We start from the raw sequence: 23,794 nt of genomic DNA, 5'->3' as shown, positions 1-23,794 counted from the left end.
GGGTGGGTCATCATCATCATTCGCATGATACCATTGCACTTATCGATTGCCGTACAAGCACACCGGGTACACACAGCTTGTTCCGCACGAGCTCCAGCCCGGTATGGTGAACACACCGGAGCTCTTGTTTACGAAGGTACTTAGTAGCCCTTTTTCGTCTCGACAAGCGCCAACAATTACAACGTTCAGGGTCGTGTAAAGAATGCTGAAGAAAATCGACAATCGCCAGAGTAAGCCAGAGTAAGCAAGCAGCAAACCAGTTGCATTTAGCCGGAAGATAGCATATACGGGTTTCCGTTTAATCGATTGCACAACGGCGCCCGATGCCCTTCGCAGCTCGCAGGAAGGATGCACCATGGGCATGTGCAAGCGTTTGGAGGCCAAATCTCCCCCCCCCCCCTCCTTCCCCACAATTTGGTTTGGTTTCGCTCCAAAAAGGGATCTCGCATGCCAAACAGCAATTGTTTTCGACACAGCCAGTAAAGTACGATCGCGATTCACACTTTCTTTGTGCCGCGCGCGCGCGCTCGCTCGCTCTCGGGGGTAAAAGGCAACTCCACCCACTTTCAGGGACAATAGTAATAATTGGCAAACGGTTGTTACACGTGCTGACGCATGGTAACGCATCGCAATGGGCTGCACATTGCACCCAGAACAATGCACCGGGCAGTTGCCGGTGAGGGGAGGCGAAAGGATGATATCATCGGCAAAGCAGAGTAGAGCAGAGAGCAGAGTAGGGTAGAAATTAAATTAAATTAAAAAATTAAACACTCCTCCCAAGTGGTGAATACTTTCAAACCCTCGTAACTCATATTTTCTCAACTCAACTTAACTCGTATTTTGCGAGATGTTTTACATTCTGTGTTAACCGCGCTCTTGCTTTTTTCAGATGTTTTACCCCGCGTCATTTCACACATCAACAAGGCGTTACATTTTGCGAACGTTACGGTCAGTTACTAGTGGAAAGCTAGAGCTAGTTTCTGCGCGTGACACCACGGCAAGGCCTGGTTTAATTTTCACCACTCTTTCCCACACTCTCGTGAACATTTCGTGACATATTTAATTTAATAGCCGCAATAATTAGTCCGGTGCTTTGGTGTGGGGTGCTTGTTGCGCTTTGTGAGGTGGAAAACGGTTTTGCCCGAAACACGGTGGCCGTAAATTTATCAAACATTGTTGAAAGCGGCACAAGCGGCACAAACAAATGCCCCATAGTTAAGGGTACGGGACACACGGATTTTCTTGCTTTTCACATTTGAAACCCACTACCTGGGCAAATCTTTCAACAAGATTTTAGTTGCTTTTCTCACTAAGACACACAAACTATCTATTTAATACCCGGTTTTTTCTTCTTCGGAAACGCATTCTTAAGTCTGGGAGTGCCAACCAGTCGCGGTTAGAGGTTGATGATGCCATAGTTAATAAAATTAATATTACAACCACGCGAATTGGACCACAGCGGCGGCAGCACACGGGCGGGAACGTGCAACGCGATTCAGCATTAATTAATGTGTGAGGTTGTATGTTTCGGTTGCACGACGACCAAGTTTTGGAAAGATGAACATGAAACGCAACCCTCCCTCACCATGCAAAACGACCATAATAAATGAGTATCTAAGCGCCGACAGCGCGGATCGACTTGATCCTTTTCCGTTGTTTGTCGTGCCGTTCTCTTTCGCTTGGTGTAGTGGCTCGAGTGACTACTGTCGAGGCGCAAAACACATTTCTCTGGCACGCTGTCTCTGGCACGCTGGTACAGAGGGGGAGAGCTCAGGGGCACCATCCCACGAGGGGCAGACAAATTTACAAAGCTACAAATGATATATCGGATACATTTCAATTGTGCTCTATTAAGATGTTCGCACGCAAGTTCGAGGTCACACCATTCCCGATCGTGCGCGTTCTAGCTCTACACCTTCAGTTCCGGTTGGGTTTTCAGTCAAGGCTGTCTCGTGTTTATTTTATGTCTTTTGCAGATTCGTTTGTTGGGTCTAATACTGATCAAGAGTGGCATTTGTCACGTGCCATTTTTTTAGGCCGTGTGGGAACTTTTAAAAATAGAATGTATGAATAGCATAGAATGGAGTATTTATAAAACTTTTTCAACTTTAGTATCCATTTTAATGCCATAAAATTTGACGTTTTCACTAAATTTTCATAAGCAAAAGCAAGTTTAGAATGCAATTGCACGTCTTAACGATCTGCAGCGTCTGTGCATCTCACCCAACAATAAATCTCAATTTTCAAGTACATAGTCTCTAAATACATGCTTGCAACATTTTCCTTTCCCGAAATCTCTGTTTATCCGATTGCAAGCGGAACCGTCTTTGCTCGGGGAAGAATGATTTATTTACTTACGATAGTATTAAGTATGGACATTTGTTTTCGCTTCGTTTGGCCGTCCGGAAACGATCAGAAAGCTTGAAGGACGCAGTACGACGGGTGGAAAAGTGTGCCGGAACAAAATGCGAAGTTGTATTTTGGGACGAAATGACTCGATTTTGGATGAACCCAACCGAACCAAAATTTTTTTATTGCAAATCCTCGAGAAATGCCTAAACTTCGAGGATGGATTGGAATAATAAACCTAAAGTTAGTCAGAGATTCTTCAATGTTTGAATTGCATTTGCCTTGACTAAACCGAATAAATATGTGAAAAAGCAAACCATCGATCCTTATGGTCATGATTATATTATCAACCTGATAGCGCCCAAGTCTAGCACCCAAGAGGCGGTCCCGTGGTACAGTCGTCAACTCTAACAACTCAATAACATGCCCGTCATGGGTTCAAGCCTAAAATTGACCGTGTCCTCGTAGCAAGTATTGACTTATCCTATCTATCCGGCTGCGTAGTAATGAGAATTAAGTCTCGAAAGCCTGTATAGGCCGGCATGTCCGCGTAGGACGTTACGCCAAATAGAAGAAGCGCCCAAGTCTGATGCCCAAGTATGAGTGCTAAGAAAATTGACTTATTGTGTAACACGTATTTTACTAACATTTAACATGCTAAAACATAGCGAACAGCAACTAAATTCTCGCTCTCCGCCGTTATGGCACTCGACGCTTCCCGCTCATAGGCGACAGCAGGAGCTCCCCGGTCTTCTGACGTCATGTCGTCGTCGTCGTTGTTGGAATAGTATTTGTATGAATACTATTCGAGCAAGCAATCAATGCAAGGTGTGATAGCGCGTGTCGCTATGTCGTTATCAGCTCAAGTTGTTGTTTTATTTTTTTACGAGTCTTTTTAACATTCGCTTCTTATTAGTTCAAGTGTTTGCGGCCGATTTAATTAATCCGTATCAATAATGGAATAAAAGTCCACTAGTGGCCGGGTATCTTAATCAGTAATAATGGAGCAAAAAATTAAGTTCTTATGAGTTTCGACACAGAAGTCGTCGCTGAGAATTCGCTGACGACCTCTTTGGATATGCTGAAACGTTGGAAGGCAGCCGCAAACGCAAAAAGGCTGCCGATTCGCAAATATGTTTCTTGTAAATTACATACCGAAAGCAACAATGTAGAAGTTGTATCATAATTTATCAATTTTGTGTTATTCGACTGTCTAACAAAGTCTCTCTAAGTGTCAAACATCTTTAGCTTCAATTAATAATAACAAACATTCGCATAAACAAAGCCTAACACAAGTGGTGGAAGCGATCGCATCAACCTCTGAAATGCCCGGCTTTATTCAATTCCGACAGCAAATCCTACAGCACTTGCCACCCGCTGCAGACATTTAGTGCAATCATTAACGTCAAGTTAGCAACGGTCAGTGATCGTGATAAATTTCTCCTCACAAACAGATGTGTGCGCTAGTTGAAACCACTATTTGGCAATGGGATTTGTTGTCGCTTCTCCTACAGCTTTTGGGACGGGAAAACAGCACAGCACAACAACGCGTCATCCCTCATCGTTTTTGCTGATGGTCAATCTGAGGCTTGTGTTACGAGGGCGAGTGAGAGAGAGAGTGAGGAGGACGCTATTCTGCCATTCATGGGCGGCGTCTATTCTTACGCCAAAACTGTTGGTTTAGCGGGACGACATGGAACGGCAAACGTAAATAAATCGAAAATAATCATGACCACACACGAGCATGAGCGAACGACAACAACGGACAGCAACCTTCAGCGGCGGTTACGGTAGCGCTAAAAGTTAAGAACCGTTCCTTAACCATTCATCCGTACACGGGACTTGCGGGACTGTGCACGTAGGGAACGGCGACGAGTCAAGATCGTTGCACGATCCATTTTGCGTACATTTGACGTTGGAAGGCAGCAAAGATGAGCTCGTTAAATTTAGAAACAATAATTTATCGCTAATGCAATAGTTTGAGAGGCAGAACAGTCAAATTTAATACGATCGCAGTGTGTTTGCCAATGGAATAACGAGCGTCACATCGGGACTGCTTTTAACCACGATCACCTTGCACGAAATCGATCGGACACGTTCGTAAAACAGGTGTATGAACAAGCAAGATGACAGCCCAATCGCTAGGATTTTGGGCAGTGCAAAAATGTCAATTTAATGACGAATGTAGGAAGGGAAATTATGATTCCTGTACTCGTTGCGCCACTCAAAATAGCGCCAATAAACGTCCTTTTCGAAGGAAAATCTTCCGTGGCCAAAAAGTGAAGCGAAACGAACCAGAGAGAAATTGTAAATTGGATAACTTTGGCACCCGGCTCTGGTGAACATTTAGTGCCGAAGAAGCGACACCCAGCAAAGAGTGAAGGAAAATATCCATACGTCAAGCACCGCTGCCAAAAGGGCGTTTTGTTCGCTGGTCGCAGATATGTGGCAGAGATGATCTCGACCCTGCTCACTTCCGTTCCGTAACGGTGCCGATTCCGTTGACGAAGCGTGGCATAGTTTAACAGGTGAGGCACGGTGCAGTGCATCCGCCACACTCCCAATGTAACGAAATCATACAGCTTAAAGCCGACGACAGGCGACTGTCATAAAACTGTCAGTACATGGAGACGCATGGTGGTTTAGCACAACGGGACAACGTCTCCCACTACTACACAACTTGTCCGTGGATTCTGCACTTCTCTGATGCCATTGTAAAACCGATCGGCTATAACATGGAGAACCACTAAAGCTGAATGCACAACATGGCAAAAAACCGTTCGCAATATATTTGAGTGCAAATATTCGTCCGACTGTGTTCAACACCCACAGAAAATACCTTCCGGCGGCATAATTAATCATACACTGCAGATGAAAAACTGCTTTCCACCTTGCCATCTTGATAAAAAAAGACAGCCAAATGTACTAGCAACCGAACGACGACTCGAGTGCGTCTAATAACCATTCGGTTTGTGTGCACAGTTTGTTTTTTTCCTACACGCCGCTAATTTTGTCCCGTTACGAAAGGATGCAAACAAACTGAAACATAAACAAAGCGCAAACAACGCGCAAATTACCTTGAAGTCCGACAGTGACGCCATCAGATCGTCCAATTCCTTCGTGGCCGACGAAGTGTGCGACTCATTTTGGGCCAGCTGTTGTTGGTACACTGAATGAGAGAAAGAGAGAGAGAGAGAGAGAGAGAGAGAGAGAGAGAGAGAGAGAGAGAGAGAGAGAGCGATAGAGAGCAACAAGAGAGAAAACAAATCATTAAATTCGTTAGTGGCGACAATGTTGTCGAACGGTTGTATCTTGATGTGCGGGTTGCATACTCTGTAGGCGCATATAATGCAGAGAGTGTAGTTTCGCCACAGGGTGGCTCGTAGATCAATATTCGCATTAAATGTTTTAAAAATGTAATAAAATTTATGAATTTACAGTTTTGCACATTTCTATTAAAGTTTTATATTTTGTGAAAATAAACGTTAAACTGATGCAATATTGATGCTTAGAAAAGAATGGTTTTGCTTTTATGAGTTTTTTTCTATTCTAATTATATAAATAAGCCGTTGACCACGTTTCGTCCAGCAATAAATGTATTATCCGATATACTTTTATCTTGTTTTACACAGCTGATATGGATTACAATTTATTGCTTATCATTTTTCAATGTAAATTTGAAAATGAAACGTTCATCGGAATTCAAACTGATGCAATTTTCTTAGACAGGCCGACAAGATAAGAGGTTTTTAATTCTAATTTTGTTATCTAAGCTTTACTAATTGCTTTCTGTAACAGTCAGAAGCCATTTTTATCATAGTGTAATAAAATGTGCCGTTGATTTTGTGCATTTTTGATTCCACGTTAACGTGCAAACAAGGCTGACATTCATTCTTCTCTCTTTACATTCTTACATCCTTCACCTTCTAAGAATGGTAGCGTGGTGTGATAACTGTACTTACGCTGATTTTGATACTGTGCGCTTGGTGTACCGGTAAGCTTTTCCGTCGTAGTTTCACGCACCGTTATCGTGACTTGCCGACCGGGTTGGTTTGCATTTTGATTCCTAAAAATGAAACGAGCGAGTGGGCAAATAAACGCCATTAGATACAGTTGCGGGCGTGCAGCAGCCAATTACTATCCGAATCCGGACCGACGCATGCACACTTACCCGTGCGGGACCGCATAGATTGGGTTGGAGTGCGCATTGCTTAGCTCCTCCAGCAGGCTGTCGACCGACGGTCGCTTAATGCTATCATTAATGGCATACGGAGATGGACTAGTGACGATGGCGTTGCTCGGTTCTGCAAATGGCAAGAATTCAATTAGTGCACCGTGAAACACGCACAGCACAGGTGGCGGCTGACTTACGCTTCTCGGCGACATTGCCGTACCGGGCGCTACTCAGGTCCTGCAGCAGCGAATCCAGCTCGGACAGATTGCCGGAAGCAGACGTTTGCAGTTTCTGGGGCGTGCTGGACCGTGGCAAGGAGTTGTGCGGTGTCGTCGACCTGGGCAGTGAGCCATTGTAGCCGTTGGTCGCACGCGACTCAGTCACCGTTTTGGTGGTGGTGTTTTGATATGTTTGCTGTAAACAGAGGAGCAAAATGGAAATACAAATTAATCAGATAATTTCCTACAGCCATAAAATCTAATTACTTTTGGATTGCTAATTATAATAAGTGTGTAATGGTACAAGTATTTCGATATCTGAATCTGAATAAAATAAAAAAAAAACATACAAAACTCACTTCAATTTCCATGTTCACTAATTTAATTCAAAATTATCATCTTCAATTACTTGCGAAAGCGTAAATCTCTATTAGTCGCAAAAAGGTAAAATCAATTAATTTTGGCGGCTTCTTCAAAGTCAAGCGACACCTTTGGAGCACATCCAACACGGGGGCTGTCATTGGTGACGGATTTATTCACCAGCATCTATCCATCGTCGCTCGTCCGCCGGGCAATAGTTGCAGCAGCGTTCGACAGCATTGCGTGTACTTGAGCCGAATAAGACAATTTGGCTAATGTCTCACAGGAAACGCGTGTACGTGTGCACATCTCTCCAACGTCTAGACGGAGCGTTCCACTTTGCTAATTGTCTCTCGGCCGCTCACAAACTCATGTCAACCGCATGATTCACTCAACTCCAAGAAATTGCCACGGGTTCGTAGAAGCTTCACTTGCATCAACGTGCAGTAATCTACGTCTCACGGGGGAAGAATTTGTTTCTTCTGCTTATCGTTGAACTATTTATCATCAAACCTTTACAGTAAAAACAGTAAATGAGTTGTATCATCTCACGTCGGTGTTCAACTACCGCATGAAGTAAGATCACTTTTCTGTCTAAAGCATTTAAAAGAAAGAAACACGCATATTGCATTACCGCCTTAAATACTAAAACTTTGAACGCTTTAACTGTAGTTCCTTCCACCAGACGTAAACGTAATCGGCGTCGCTAGACTAACCACACCACTGACTTTTACACCGTGCGACGCGAGAGTTACTTTCGTTTTTTTTTCTAGACATTTTTTTCAAGCGTTCAATCGACCGATATTGCCAACACGATGTAAGTCCGGTACCAGGAGGACAGGCTTGCAAGAGGCCACACACTGCTCCAAGCCATTCACACATCCATTCATGCACTTGCACGTTGCACCACTTACACACACACACGAATACAACGTGCTTCTGCAACTTTGATTCACACAGCCAGCTCGGGAGGGAAAGGGCAGGAACTAAGAGAGCAGCAAGTACCGAGAGCGGTCTGGTACATGAGTGTGCGTCTGTAGAAAGAAACTGCAACTGCACCAAGTAGCGTGATCTTCTCTTTCGTTGTGCGCGCACTTTCAAGAAATGCATCGTTTGCATCGCGAGAGAGAGAGAGAGAGAGAGAGAGAGAGTGGTTGTGTTTGTCGTTTTGACGCAGCAAATGCACTTGTGTTTGCACACACTCTGAATAAGCAAGCCTTTGCTGCTCCTCTTCGTCGATTAATGGGAGCAGCTCACTCAATGACACATCACCTTGAAAAGGTTTAAACATGATGGGGTTTTCCCCTTCTTCTTCTTCTTCTTCTTCTTCTCGAGGTTATCGTGCTTCCTTTTGTACATTTCGTACAAAACTCGATCACTGATCACGGTTGATCGTACACAACCCTGCAAATGTCTGATACGTACCGGAACGGGACTCGTCTGCTGCTTGTTCCGAACTCCATTCAAGCTACCATATCCGGGAACGGATGAGCCACCGCCACCACCACCACCACCATGCTGCTGCTGATTGTGTCCGGGGACCGTGTTCTGAAGGTCGGCAAGAAGTGCATCTGCAAAGAGTGAAAGCAACACGTACACGGCACGTTAGAAATATATATCAAATGAATAATGCATGAAAAGTAAAACTGGAGCAACCAGACACGGAACACAGAGCTTTAAGTCACACGCTTTCGATCGATCAATCACGCACTGACATTCCTTCTTCGATCTGTCCCACACACTTCATCCTTCGCTCTCTTAACCGTACCGAGAAAATCTTGACAGTTTTCCTGCACACTTTCGTACGTTATTTGTTCCATCTTTGGGTCGCGCATCAGTGCACCGTTTGGGGCTTCAACTGGGAGTTTGATTCCACAGCCCGGAAAGCCGTTTTGTTTGTTGATGAGTAAGCAAGAACTTGATCCACTTGACGCTTGTGGCACGACACACACACACACAGCGGCTGGAAGTTGCAACCAAGCGCCACCGGCTTTCTCTGGGGGTTGGGTGGTGATGGCGCGAAGTACGCTAACGGACACGCTGTCGGAATGCGTTTGTGTTTGCAGAATTCGTCCGGCTCGTTCGGTGACGGCCACTGTTCAACTGGCGCATCGCGAAAGCCTCAAACGGCACCACAGGGTGGAAGATCTCTCCCCTTTGTGGTGTCTCATATGTGTGTGTCTTTTTTTCTCCTGCTCGTTCTGGAGCACGCAGAGAACAAACGGTGTCGCTATATATGTCGCGCTTGTCTTGCACACGACAATATCACCATAGATACGGTACGGTGCGCGGAACAGCTAAGACGACGACGTCGGCTACTACTACTGTACGAGCAGTTGTTAGATTTTTTTCTTCACCCTTCTCCCCTTTTTTCTTCTACGCTGCCACACAAAAAAACGATAAACCGCAAAACGGAAGATAACCCAACCGCAACCCAACAAACCGCACACTTGATGACGAACTTTTGCGGAATGTCACTCCAAACGCGCGGTTGGCGCGGGGAAGAGAACGCGTTTTTTTTTTGTTACACGTGGAAGAAGATTTTTGTTAATGAAACGGCGCGGCGTTCCACATTTGCTTGTGTACGGGTGGCGTTTGGTAAATACACCGCTGTTGTTGTTGAGTGAGACGTTCTTGTTATGAAAGGTTTTGGTACACATTGCGTTCATTTGGGCAAGGTGTAAAAGACACTGTGCGCGGATAGACGATAAGGTTCCGGCCGATAAAGAAATAAGCGCACACGTTTGTTTCTATTGATACATTGGCGATATGTTTTTGGGTTGAACCGAAAATGTTTTAGGTTTTTGTTATTTCAAATTTAAAAGGAAACTTGATATCTGTCACAATAACTATACGACTGTATGAGCCTTGTGAAAAAGCCCATTTACTTGACTTCAGTTTAACCATATTATAGTTCTTATGAATCCATTCTAATTAACCTGAGGGACAAATCGAATTCTGTTTTGAAAGTCATCGCAGATCTCAAGATATTAATGTATGTGAGTATGATGAATCTCCATAAGTCAACGGGTTTATGAAGCTTTATTGATTTGCGAACAAGTAAGCAAGGTAGATCCCTTAGATCCCTAGGATAGTATCATTTATAGTTCTTACTTCTACGGTATAAGACATAAAGGAGGAGGAGGAGTTAGCTATCTGATGAACCAAAGAGGCAGTTTTTCGACAATATTTGTCAATGTTCAATTATCTCATAACTTCGAATTATTTTTCAAGCTGACCGATGACTTATGAATAATTTGTGAAAAAGGGTTTAATAATAACTTCTTCTTCTTCTTCTTTTTGGCGTTACGACCTACGCAGTTATGCTGGTCTTTAAGACCTTCGCATCTTATTAAGTATCATGTAGCCGGATAGTCACTTCCCTTGCTACTTCAGGGACACTGCACTACTAAGCACTATTCAAAGGCTTATGTATCATTAAAGATGACAGTTGTATTAGCTTTAAATTATCCGTAGTCTTGGTATGATGGAGCTTGGAGGACTCGGGTAGCTTTGGAGAAGCATGCAAGAAGAATAACGTTTGCATTTAAAAAATGGACATTTTTGAGTTGATTATAGAAAAAAATACTAAGAGAGATTTGTTTCCATGAACATCCTTTGAAAGGTTATTATTTAAGATTTCTTGCGAAAATAAATCTTGGCAGCTGCCTTCCATCAGTTATCCGGAAGTTTCGCCAGCGCGGACGAAGACAAGCGTGCAGGCATGTTTTGAAGATCTACCTCGATTTGTAATAGTTCCTCTCTTCAGTTATCGCGGAAAAATCGTTGGAGTAGAGCTTTTCTATCGTGTTGGTCCAGAAAATTTTGATGGAATACAGCTGGGGGATATTGGACGGTTCGCGTACTAGGGTGTCATATAGCAATTCACCCGAAATTGGCTTGAAATGATCGAATTGAGTTTTGGCGTCTTGTCTCAAGGATGCCTGGGGACCCTATCTATATCTACTTCCTGATATTTACGTTTATGTTTCTCAGATACTATTCTCTGTTTGGCGAGTTGGGTCGATCTCTCGGCCAAGCTAACGCAGTGATGTAGTCTCTCAGTCTTCATTTTCAGCTTCCTTTGAAAACTCAAGTCGCTCAGTGCTGTCGGCCATTCGGTACCGGACCTTCTTTCGGTATTCTGATTGTTTTATAATAGCGCCAAAATGTTGTAGACGCCGAAACAGGCGTATACGATGTCCACAAACTGATCCACGTAATACCTTTTAGACTCGACTTGGACCGCGGGATACAGTTCGACTTGAGGAGTTCGACAGTTCAGTTCGGGTTAGAGTTCGACTGATATAGGTGTCAAATTTTGTCCAGGAACTCATAGTTTACAATGATTGATAATGCGGGAGAAAGTTTGTAAAAACAAGTTAAAATGAATCCATACAAAATCTACCAATTTTGTCAATTTTTTAATGCAAACGTTAATTTGTTTAAAATAATAATTAAAGATTGAGATGCATGTGTTTATTTTTAAAATATTCATTTTACGACTATGAAACGAATTCAGATTTAGCAAACAACAGCGTTGCAACTAATTTGAAACACCCATATCTAACAACAATTATAATTTCTATAATTTCACTCATTGGAGAAAACATTAGCAACAAACATCTTATCACAGCAGGGAAGCAACCATTTCCACGTAAATTTGATAGAGCACTCTAAGCAAAGATGACTCAATCTTTTTTTAAGAACAAAGGAATGTAACAAAAAACAGCTAAAACATGTATTTATAGTGTAAAAAAGCCATTTAAATAGGAAATATGTACCAATTTTGCAAAACTCGTTTGAAATCGAAGTGAATGCAATTTCTTTGTAAAGAAAGTTTGCTCCCCAATCACAAAGAAATGCATTGAAATTCAAACATCCTGCTTAGAGCATACCCAACAGCGTTTTGCATCATACAAACGTCGTCTACGATTGCATTTTACACGCTTTCGGTCGCCATCTCTCAATTGGATGCACATTAGAAAATGAGTTCAACTGTGCCGCTGGCCCCGCGTGTTGCGGCTATAAATATCAAAAACCGATCGACAGCGAACGCAAAAGTGGAGAAGTGCAATTTAAAACCCATCCCACCCACCCCAGTAAGGATGCCGGAGTGTGTGTCTCGTCTCTGTGTGTGTGCTCCATCAGGTCAATTTAATGCGCACACGGGGAGAGGCGTAACGAGACCCGACCCGAGATGCAAAAATATTGATTCCGTTTGCCCTTGCCTCGCTGGAGTGCACCAGGAAGGAGGAGGGAAGTAGTGTTGCTGCCGTTTGCTGATGCTGCTGCTGCACGTGCCGGATGACACGCTGCGCGTTGGAAAAGTGGGACAACCGCCAACTGTTGATGCGTCGCATTTGGAGTTTTACGCATTTGGTTTGATTGATGCGTAGAGTCGGGGCGCGCAGGTGAGCGCTATTTTGTCACTTCCAAGATGCATTCGTCCCACTTCCACTCCTCCGAATTAATGCCAGGATAAACTCTGCTCCTATAAATAACGCCTTTCAAAATGATTTCCCGCTACACACTTTACCTAACGATTGCTCAACAGTCCGGCGCGGTACCGGTTGCGTTGCATTTTGGTTTTGCTTGCGAGGAACCAAGAGAAAACGCAATGAAGAATTGGGCAATCTGAATCCCGCTCGGCAGACCCGAGACACGATCGTGTCACACTCACCCAAATAATCTTCGAAACCTTCCGCCCGGCCTCCTCCTCCTCCGACGATTCCTTTCGTTGGGGTGGTGCGGGACATCTTTGACGCCATCCTCGCAATTGCACAACCAACGTGGTGGGCGTGTGTGTTACTACAAACAGTTGCGTTCCTTGTGAATGCACTTAATGTATATGCTTTCTTTTGTTTGTTTTATAAACTTCCCGTATAACTATGGTTCACTGCTTCTTCGTATGCTTGGTAATACTGATACAACGGAACTAACTTATCGGAATTACACTCATTCCTTGTTGGAGTTTTACAAGCTCTGCTTAAACACAATTAATTGACGGTCTTATTGTTTTCATTCATCAAAAAGTAGCTTATTCGTCGTCTCGAGAGCGGGTAACAGACAATTCTGCAAACATCGTAGGGATTAATTAATGAAAGTCAGTTTGCTGCCACCACGCCCTCCACCTCTCCATCTATGGAGCGCACACAGCTCTGGTGGAATTTTTATTACTGATCGTACATTTTATGACACCCTTAGCTCTTATGCGGTCACTGCCATAACAATTAGTGCACACTGACACCGAGGGGGACACATCTCGAATGCAGCCACGCGCAAAAAGACAAACATAACATCAAACAGCCGTTAATACAGTTAATGCTCTTGTTGGTTTGGAACATCGAACCGGAGCCAAACGACAGTATTGGTGAAAATGATGGTCGTTAAGCTGGCGACTTCACGAAAAAGATTAATTAAAACAACACACGACGAAGAACATGAAGGCAAAAAAACAGTAATTTAATATTTAAAATTGACCAAAGAATTGCAAAAAAAACTCATAATTCTTTAATAATTTCTTAATCATCAATTTTTACGATTATACTTTATCTCACTTTAAATCTTTAATAACAAATAATGAATTATTTCCTAAAAAATGACATTCTGCCATTAAAATTACACAAGAAATAACAAGATACAAATGAGCAAAAATGCACCGATTGAAATTTGTGACACAAATTAGAGGCAGATCAAGTTCAAATCAAATTGTGAACAATCATTGAAAAGCATGTTACAAAATAAAGATCTGCGAAACCATTCAATCCTAAATCCTAATGTGTACGCGTGCCAGACAGTACTTCTATTTTTTTTACCTGACACACCTTTGCAAGAAATTATTTTTAGACTTCAAACTACACAGGCAAGCTCGCACAATGGAATGAGTGGAGATTCTAGTAAAATGAATGCGAAAACCGAGCGCATTTGGCACAAGTACTGAGCCAATTTGAACAATCGGAAATGGAAATTATAGATCAATTGATGAAAAAATTGGCTTTAAATTTTGAAGTTAATTAAAACTATTTGATAAGCAAGACTTCAAAATACTGTCGGCTATCTAACAAAATTCAAAATCGTTTTCAAAAACAATCATTACAAGGAAATATTCTTCCTTCAGAAAAAGCGCTATCGAATTTCTCATGTGTTTGTTTCCCTTCCAAACGAGTTCTAAAGATGCTTTCTTCTTTACACACTCCAATCTGAGACCGCGCTGGCTTAAAATAGCCTCCAACATTGTGTGACTAATCGGCAATGGGTCGTGCGCAGTCCGGTTCCACATTTTCCTTTTCCCTTCCACCAAAAACGGCCTGCATGTGCACAAACAAAACACACGCACACACACACTCACTGATGATCGGAAACATCTTACGGTCGAACCAATTATTCTACCATGTAGACCGAGGGTGGTGTATGATCGGTTTTCCACCGTTTTCCCCCCCACTCACACCAAAGCACGAACGAGACCAAGGTCAAAAGCAAGATCTCTGCCACTGGGCTGAATGAGTTTAGGTGAAACAGCGGCACATATGCGCCCCGGCCGTGACTAGGCACGACGACGGCCCGACGCGCACACCCATAACGAGATTCCAATGGGATTTGTGTCTGTTCGGTGTGCTTCGTGCGAAAAATCGCGCATCCGTATGATTCCCCCCCCGGCCGAGGGTGAATAAGCGCGCGCGGAGTTCACGCGAGCGTAAACATAAACAAATCCGTCTAGGATACTAAAATCGGTTCGATACGCACACATTAGCGCACGAACACGACATAGAAACCGTGACAGAAAGGGGCGGGAGACGCTCCTCACAGGTGAGCGAGAGAATTATACGCTTGCACAGGGACAAACACACATACACGCGCGCGCGCACCATATAAGCCACTGACAAAAGAGGGGATTGCCAAGCAAGATAAGAAGCCACACCGCTTGGTGCCATCACCAGACAGATTGTTCTGCTCGATCGACCGCGCTGCTCCGTAGACGGGGACGACACATCACACCACGCATCATCGAACATCGGAATAAGCTACTTTTCAATAGACGAAAAATGTATATTTTTTATGACCTCAACATCACCACCTACAACAGCCACGTCTCAGAGCAGGCAGGTTCTATTTTCCTCCTCTGGGGAACAAAACAAAAAACAAAGTCTAACCACGTTATTCACTCGCGCACACACGGCCCTGATCTTATTATCGTTATTTCGAACTAAAAATATTGCCAACAAACACCACTGCAGCCGAGGGAACGAGTAGCTGAGTTTGCTCGGACATGCCGCAAAAATTCCCTGTTGTTTTGAGCACCGAAAGCGAAACAAACACACAAAACAACGTAAAAAATAACGTAACGTAACGCTCACTCGAATAAAACGTTCGAGAACACACACCTACGGGACGTGGCGTATGGCGTGTGAACGCACTGTAAACGTTAGAACCGATTAAAACCTTTACACGTTGTTTGCACTACTAATAAACTACTACTGCTACTACTACTGCAACGCCTTAACATGTCGCAGTGTACATTATTCTGTTGTAGCTATGATTTTCAACTGCAATTGTTGAAGTTTGTTCACATTTGCTGGCTCATTTCAGAGCCTTTTTGCTCTGCTGCTGCTTGTGCTTGTTTACCACCACTGTCGCAACTGTCGCCTTAGCAGAAAACCTGTTACATTATCGTTGGTGGGATTTGATAGCACCGTTTTATCTTAAACTCTCTTTCGCTTGTGCGCACATTGCCCCGCGGCACACTGGACCGGACACTGGTTTGGGTCCACTTCTCAAAAAATGCGTATTTTATAATGCAAAAAAAACCATTCAATTGCACTCTACGTCACACACAGGGACGAATCGCGCACACAAGAACACAACCTGGCGCCTTGATCGTGGTATTAAACACGGCAGCGCACGAGAGAGCCTTCACTGCTGCGCGACCGATCGCCAAACTGTTTGCACTGATACTACCATTAGCATCGGGTTCGGGTTCGGCGCGTCTCTTCTGCTCGCTGCTTGCCTTTCGCACACAAACACACACACAACCACTCGCACTGAGCGGGAGCGGGATTTTGCAGCATCACGCAAGATTAGACACGCACTGTGTGCTGGCCTTCTACACTACTGGCAAGCAGTGACGTGACACTCACACTGCCGAGCAGCACACGGTGCACTATACGTCATCAGCACGAGGCGTTATAGTGGACACACAGCGGGATTTAATACATCAAAAATCATCAAGTGTGTCACACACGCGGCGCTAGAGAGCAATCAAAGCTGGCACGTTGGATGCAACACCGCATGATAGTGTGTTAGTCTAACGCGACGTTTGATAGTCCCCGCGAGATGAGCGACACACACACACACCCACACGCTGGCTGGGACGGATTTAGACGGGACGGTTTTGACGCTGCTTTTCGGATGTGTGGCGCAACACATCAGTCAGTCACACGGCACTCGGCTGGCCGACTCCCCCCACGCAGCATCCGATCGCCACAACAACAAGCCGGCTAATTTGAACGGCCTTTCACCGCGAGGGGAGGAATCTTCGCTCGTCGGCGTTTTCCGACTCACGATTCGCACATTTCTCTCAACCTCGCTCAAATTCAAAGCATACAAACGACGGATGATTCCATTTTGCGTACTGTTTAGGGTTGGATGTTCATAAAGGTAAAATCGCAGTTGTTCAACCCAACCTACAAGCCAATGCTCCACGAAGGTGAACCTCGCTCACATGAACCTTGCCGGATGTTCCGTATATGGACGGTGATAACGAAAGATGGCCAAAGATCGTTGTCCGGTTCAGGTAGCAGCAGCAGCAGGCAGGCACCGAACCTAGACAAACATAGACGTTAGTTGCTAAATGGTAATCTTAGCTTATTATTTATGGATGCCGAATTCCACGGGCGGTACGTTATGGTGTTGCTCTGCCAGACCAGTGCTTCGGCAGACCAGCTTGCCTATAACAGTGCAAAACCAGTTAGATTACTGTCGGATACACACAGCTGGGCGGGGGATCTTTTTCGGTCAGTGGTTGGCAATGTTTTAAGTTCTTCACACATTTTGATGCTGGTATGATCTCTTCACGTGGGACTACGCGGGTATGTTTTTGGGGCACATTCAGCTGCAAAGTTTGCTCACCACTGTTTTTTGGCGGATGCTGGAATGTTACCAGTAGCTTTCATGATGTCATAGATACTCACTGACTGATGGTAAAATCATTATTGTTTTCTGTTGGGTTAGTAGGGTGAATTATGGCAGCTGTCGACAACGCAGAATGCAAATGAACCTTCTTCTTTTTGCTCGTAACTACCCATTAGATTAGATCATGTCTGACATTCGAAAGATGTTTATCGTATTTTAGCACTCAGTGGCTTTAATGGTTTTGGTAGCTAACTAGCAACAAAAAACTAGTCAAAAATTTAACATATGGTGCTCTGGATCAGTTTTGTACACGGGAGTTTAGCTAAGCTTTGATGTATTTTTCGGAAATTCGCAGGTTTGAAGTTTCCAAAATATCAAACACTTGCAAAGGATCTGAGATCTTTGAACCTACAAATTATAACTTTTAAAGTTAAGTGCTCTGATAAAGATCAGTTTGGTGATCGAGAGAAAGTGATCGTGTATTACTGATCTTTTGAGCATGACATGACTATCAAGATTTAAATATAAAATGAGCAAATAGGAAATGGAAATGATTGCATATTAAGTACCCTTACTGTCACAAATCATATATCTAACAAAAACCTTAAAACATATTGCCGCTAACCTTAAACATTAATAGTTTAAAGTTTAAAATTAAATCATAAAATCTCCCAACTCTTTGCAAATTGTTACTGTGCATTACTTCCAAGAACAGTTTAACCGATAAATATGAACCAACATCCGTGTGCTGTCAACTTAAAACATGTCACGCTCGCTGAAACGTTAAACAGACGAAAAAACAGTGTTTATATGAGCTATTTAGCAAATACACCAGATAAAAGTGTAACGCAAGAACAATTTCTAACACATTGTGTGCTAATTTTATAGCCCTAGTGCTCAAGAAGTTTACATTCCTCAATACAGCTTCTAAAATGTAAATTAGTTAACAGATGATTAATCGCTTTTGGTGTCACCCATTTGTTGATCATTTCCAAGCGCCGTGTCCACAAGCAAAACTACGAACGAATTGGTTCCACGACGAATTTGTGATCAGATATGTTTACTCTACTTTCCTGGTGAACCCCTCCTCCACCCCTCAACGGTATTCCTCACGTCTGACATGCAAGCGCCATCACGAGGTAGACGATTTTTTCGTTCTCTTTAGCACACATTAGTAGGTCCAAAGTCGACGAACGAAAGCAGTCGGCACATCACAGCGAAATGAAATGCATGCAAAACAAAAAAACCGACGGAAACACGACCACCAACCGCGCAAAGCAAAGGCTACACAAAGCGAAGGAAAGGAAATGCAAAGGTAAATATCATCCTGAGAGGACAAACCAACAAAAAATCTCTCCAAAGCCTTCAGCAAAGCCAGAGCGTGCCCTTCTGTGCGGTAGAAAGTGTCGTGTCTTGGTGCGGTTCACGACTTTTCCACACCGCACACTCGCTTGTGGCAAGGAATTTCAAGAACAATAGGGTCGTGTACTAAAAGTGTTTTTTTCCCCTGCTTGATATAGTAATAGGGAAGCTCAACTAGATGAGCGTGTAGGGTTCCTTTAAACCAGTGCTCTGCAGTGCTTTTTAGGATCGCAGACCACTCGCCTTTGAAAATTTATAAACTTAGTTCAAAGTTTTTATTCAAAAAATATATTTAAATCTAATTCTAGCCGTGCCTGTTGAAAATTTAATCTTCATTTTGGGGAAACAATGGTACGATACATACCGTAATAAGCTTTTCTTCAAAAAAAATCTATTTTTTTCGCCGACCACTTATGTCAACACCACGGACAAGTGGTCCGCAGACCACAGGTTGAAGACCACTGCTTTAAACGATTATCGAAGTATCTCGTTAAAAAATAAACAAGAAAAAATAGAACACAGGATTATATGGTTAAAAGGTTAACATTACATGTAAACTGGTTTAATTACATCCAAAGTCATATGAGGTGTAACCATTGAATCAGTACAGCAATTTTTTATTCAGGAGGAACGGTCCAAAAAGGTCTACCAATTGCTACCAATCAAAATATAAAACAACATTTGAATTAAGGTATGCAAAGAGCTTTTTTGGGGCCATCAATATCGAACCCTGGAGTGCTTTGTACCTAAATACAAAAATCATACTAAACCAACGTAGTGGGTTACATGTGACCTATTATTAGGAGCAACAACCGCAGTCGGTTTAGAACTGCCATCAGTGTAATAGACCTGGCTATCTTACTTACATTTTTTTTACACGACAGATCTCGCTAGTGTTATCGTAAATCTTCAATGAAATCTTCTTATTCTTACTCTAACGACCTACACAGTCATACCAGCCTGCTTATACAGGCTTTCGAGACTCCATATGAGGTTTCAACCCACGACCGGCATATTGCTAGGTCGTGCGAGTTGACGACTCTACCACGGGATCGCCTCGAATTCCAATAGGAAAAACGAATTATTTTAGCTAATGAAAACTAATTTAAGAGCTTTTTGTACAACGCTGAGTCAGGGAAGTCAAACCAACATAAAATACTCACGACAACACATCACTTGACAAGGAATAATATTAAAGATAATTAGCTATTAAAATTAGAATCTTATATTGGGAAACAAAATCTATTTCAATTAGAGTTTCAATTATAGGAATTAGAATTATACATTCTTGAATTCAAGGGTTCATAGACAGTACTGGTCAAGACAGTTTAAAATCAATCAATTTCAATATTGTGTCGATACTCAAAGAACCTTCCTCCATTTCCCTGCAATAAAAGATAAAAATAACTATTGCAACGTAAAAAAAACAAGCTTCAGATAAGAAAAACCTTTCCAAGGTTGAGTACGCAATCAAGATCAAACGTACCATAAACTTTGAAGAGTTTCATTCACAAAATTGTACCCGAATACGCAAAGAAAGAAACCAACACACTGGAAGAATATATAAGATTAAAGATTTCGACATAAATCATATCACACTCCATCGATCAAGACTGATCGCAGAAAGAAGTAATGCAAAACCTTTTACATTTCGTTTTTTCTATCTCCATCCATTCGAGAATACATTCACATCATGTGTGTGTGTGTATAAGGGAGGTGTGGATAAGAGGCACATAATGATAAAATGACTGTTCCGTATGTAACACACTCACTCCCACGGCCAGAATTACGTACGAAACGGCACGTTCCATCATTTGCATATGATTTTAAAAAGGCAGCCAGTAGCCAGTAGGCGAGCGATCGATGGGACCATTGGAAGCAATATCGTTTCAACTTCCGGTTTGAATTTAACACACTGGTCTGCGGTGTTAGATAAACACACTGCCCAATCTCCACTGCATTGGAGAGGAGTCTGAAGAAAACAATTAATAAAAGATTCGATTGTACAGTACAGTACACCCTGCGCCTAAGGTAACCCTCTCATTATCTTTTCGAACAAGAATTTCGGGTTGAAAGCATGCAAGGGTTGAACAGGGGAAAAAAACATATTCCCAATTTGCCTTGACTTGCCGGGCGTAGGATCACAACACCGTGTAGGAAGAAGATGTGTGGCTTCGTGGCGTGTGTTTGGAATGCTAAAAATAGCCGCTGACTTGCCTGCCACCTCGCGCAATCACATTTCGGAGCGGATTTTTCTTGCCCTGCTCTTGCCTGACTGCTTGATGTACGGTGATCGCGGAGGAAAAACACCACAAACAGCGAGCTGATCGAACACATTCCGAAATCAATACTTCTTCCCTACATTCCACCACCAGCGCCTGAGGTTGTCGGAGTTCCTTCCTGTCGAGGCCAATTATTGGATGGTTTTTTTCTCAGCAAAATTCTTTCCCAATTTTTGAGCAATTAAGAGGGAAGAAGGAAATGGAATAAGGGATAACTATCATCATCTCAAGTTCACTGGAGCAACAACATCCTCCGAACAGACGCGCCAAAAGCAAGCGCGCGTTTCTCTTTCACGCATGATGCTGCTCCGGTGCGCATAGAAACTAATGACGTCACAGGTTCCAAACCTGTTCCAAACAGATGATCGAAAGATCGAGGGCAGAGCGGCGACAACTTACCCGTCATGTTTCCTCTGCTGGCTTGGTACGCTGGTATATTTTAGACAGAAACACACACAAAATAATTGCGCGAACTGTAACACAAAATTGAAATATTCACACACCACAATGGAATAGCACAACCTAACACGCGATACTGAAGAAACCTTTTTTGTGAGGTTTTGCAGCTTTCTTTGGGATGTTTTTACTGGCAAGTGCAGGAAAACCAACACTTTACACCACTAACAATCGTTTGCTGCCTTCTGATAAGCCTTAGCGGGCATGCATTTCAGTGATAATGCTGCATTTCTTAACATTTGGTCTGCCGAAGGTAAGCACACACCGCCCGGAGACGTCGAGGTCGAAGAAGCGTCGACCTGTACAGCACACGATCGAGGCCTAGCACTCGCTCTCTCACACCACTCACACCGCTCGCATTAACTACAAAAGCGTTTGAGGCACAACAATTGCAATAGCTTCAGCGTAATGTTTTAGCGTTTTGATAGCACAATTGCAATAGCACAGAAAAAGCTTCAAACTCCTGTTCTTCTTCCAATCCAACCGAGCGGCACCGAACACCAAAATGACGCGCGAATGACGATGATTCAATGAATACTAAATCAAACCAAGACGGCCAGCGATTAAAGCTCTTTACGCGCGTCGGGGGTTGTGGCGCGGCCAAATGCAAATCCCTTGCGCACCAACACAACCAACAAACAGGCAGGGGTGGTTGTTGCGATCGCGTGAACGCCCCAGCGATTGAGAGCCGCGTTAGCGCTCAGCGGAGGAGTCGTCTTGGGGTGGCCAGTTACTCATGCTGGGGATTTGCTTTTTTTCCAGCATGTGTTTGCATTGCACCGTCGAATGAACACCTCGCAAGATTCTCGCAGGTTCACGAAAGGGAAAGCAAATGAAGAAAAAGCCTGTCAAAACCTCCAGAGCAGCGAACTGGAACGATTATTAGGGAACGTGAGCGTGAGTGAAACGGTCGATTAGTCCGTCGGTTTGAGTGACTGGAATGTGTACAACATTCTTCTCACATTCACTGAGAGAGAGAGAAAGAACTCCTGTGGTATGTTTTGGTTCAGCCCTTGCACATGTTGGGCATTCAAATTTACTGAGACCATCGCACAGTAGAGTTCTTAATACTTCAAAAGATTGGTATTTCTACCATAACTTCCTCAAAATAAAAATTAATTTTACGACTATAATTCAAAATTTTCATCGATTCTTCACATTGTTTTATTTAAAAAAAATGAATTGAGCATAAAAATGCGTTACAATATACTATAATAATAAAGCGAAGATCATCAGTTACTTGATAATTATTTGAGTTACCAATAAAAATCTTCATGCAACGTAAACAAACCGACAGTGGAATGATCGATCAGTCACCATATCACACAAAGACTTTTACCCCTCTTTCAAATACCCAGCACCGCAGTTTAAAAGAGAGCTCTTTCGATTCATTCATCTTTCGAACGATCGGTAAGAAAAGAAGGATCGGTTAGAGCAAGAAGAGTGCACAAGAAAACCACATTTACCCCATTTGCCCAACGGCGTCTCGGGTTTGTTTGCTGCAGCAAAATCATGTTTGTACGATAATGACATCATCGACGTGGACACAAGAGCGGTGGCGACATGGCGACAGGAAGTAACCCCCGTACCCACCCCGTCGATATCGACCACCATCACCAACGGGCGAAGAAAGAGCACCTTTACACCCATACACACACGCAGAAAGGTGTCGAAGGAATGCCACATTTCGAACGTATGACCTCAGCAAGGTGTCGCACATGGACACCGTGTGTGCGTGTGTTTTGAAGGCGTCCAAGTGTAGGTCTCCTCCCCACGCAAAGAATCAACATACAACAACAACAAAAAAACCCCGACACTAACCGAGGAAAGGAGTACACTCCAGTGTTTCATGGCTAGTATGGGTGGAATTTAAACAGCTGTGAACAAACACCGCCCGCACCACGTGTGTAGACGGTTACATCCATATCCAGAGCAGCGATTTACACGCGGCGCACCCCATCTGTTGGTGAACTTTGGAAGCTTTGGGGTTTAAAGCACGAGCTTTTTAGCAATTGCAGGGATGATGGTGCAGGGTTTAATTGGAATCGTGTCAGGTGTAGTGGTAACACCATTAGAAGAAGAAAAACACATCAATTGTAAATGTGGATCATATCCCACATATCCCCCTAAACACACATTTATTTTATGATAATGAGTTAATAAATTTAAAAATAAATAAAATAATAATAATAAATAAATTTAAAATTATTTTAATACAACATTTATTAAACTAGGGGACACAGATTTGAGGCATTATTTCAGCTTCTAAAAAGAACTTTTGAAATGGTTTGATGCAGGGCAAAAAATACTACATGCAATTGCAATTAAACGATAGTTAACTAATTCCATTCAGCCGCATGAAGCAAACTTTTGCTGATGAAAAATATAATTAATGTTAAACATACAAATGTTAACAAGAACGAGACACCAACAACCTATTCTTATTCTGCTTCTTCTTTTTT

The 23,794-nt window shown here is 43.1% G+C and overlaps 1 protein-coding gene across 25 annotated transcripts in view; it reads right to left on the bottom strand.

The window, feature by feature from the left end:
• Window positions 1–23,794, bottom strand: part of LOC1277441 (paxillin) — a 70,161-nt gene that overhangs the window by 13,576 nt on the left and 32,791 nt on the right. For 7 of the 25 annotated variants that reach the window (XM_061662067.1, XM_061662073.1, XM_061662056.1 and 4 more), the window contains 5 exons: window positions 8,527–8,672; window positions 6,721–6,937; window positions 6,521–6,653; window positions 6,312–6,415; window positions 5,427–5,518 (listed from right to left, as the gene is read on the bottom strand). In XM_061662067.1, the coding sequence (XP_061518051.1) occupies window positions 5,427–5,518; window positions 6,312–6,415; window positions 6,521–6,653; window positions 6,721–6,937; window positions 8,527–8,672 (692 nt within the window). Of the gene's footprint in view, window positions 1–5,426; window positions 5,519–6,311; window positions 6,416–6,520; window positions 6,654–6,720; window positions 6,938–7,100; window positions 8,027–8,526; window positions 8,673–8,869; window positions 12,534–12,784; window positions 13,177–15,164; window positions 16,063–21,275; window positions 21,995–23,794 lie in introns of those variants that run through there. The other 18 variants (XM_061662066.1, XM_061662071.1, XM_061662057.1 and 15 more) reach the window with 17 other exon arrangements.

The sequence above is a fragment of the Anopheles gambiae genome, chromosome 3 (assembly GCF_943734735.2).
Source record: "Anopheles gambiae chromosome 3, idAnoGambNW_F1_1, whole genome shotgun sequence".
Classification (NCBI taxonomy): Eukaryota; Metazoa; Arthropoda; class Insecta; order Diptera; family Culicidae; genus Anopheles; species Anopheles gambiae.
The sequence above is the reverse complement of the archived record's forward strand: the minus strand, read 5'-3'. Positions and strand labels throughout refer to the sequence as shown.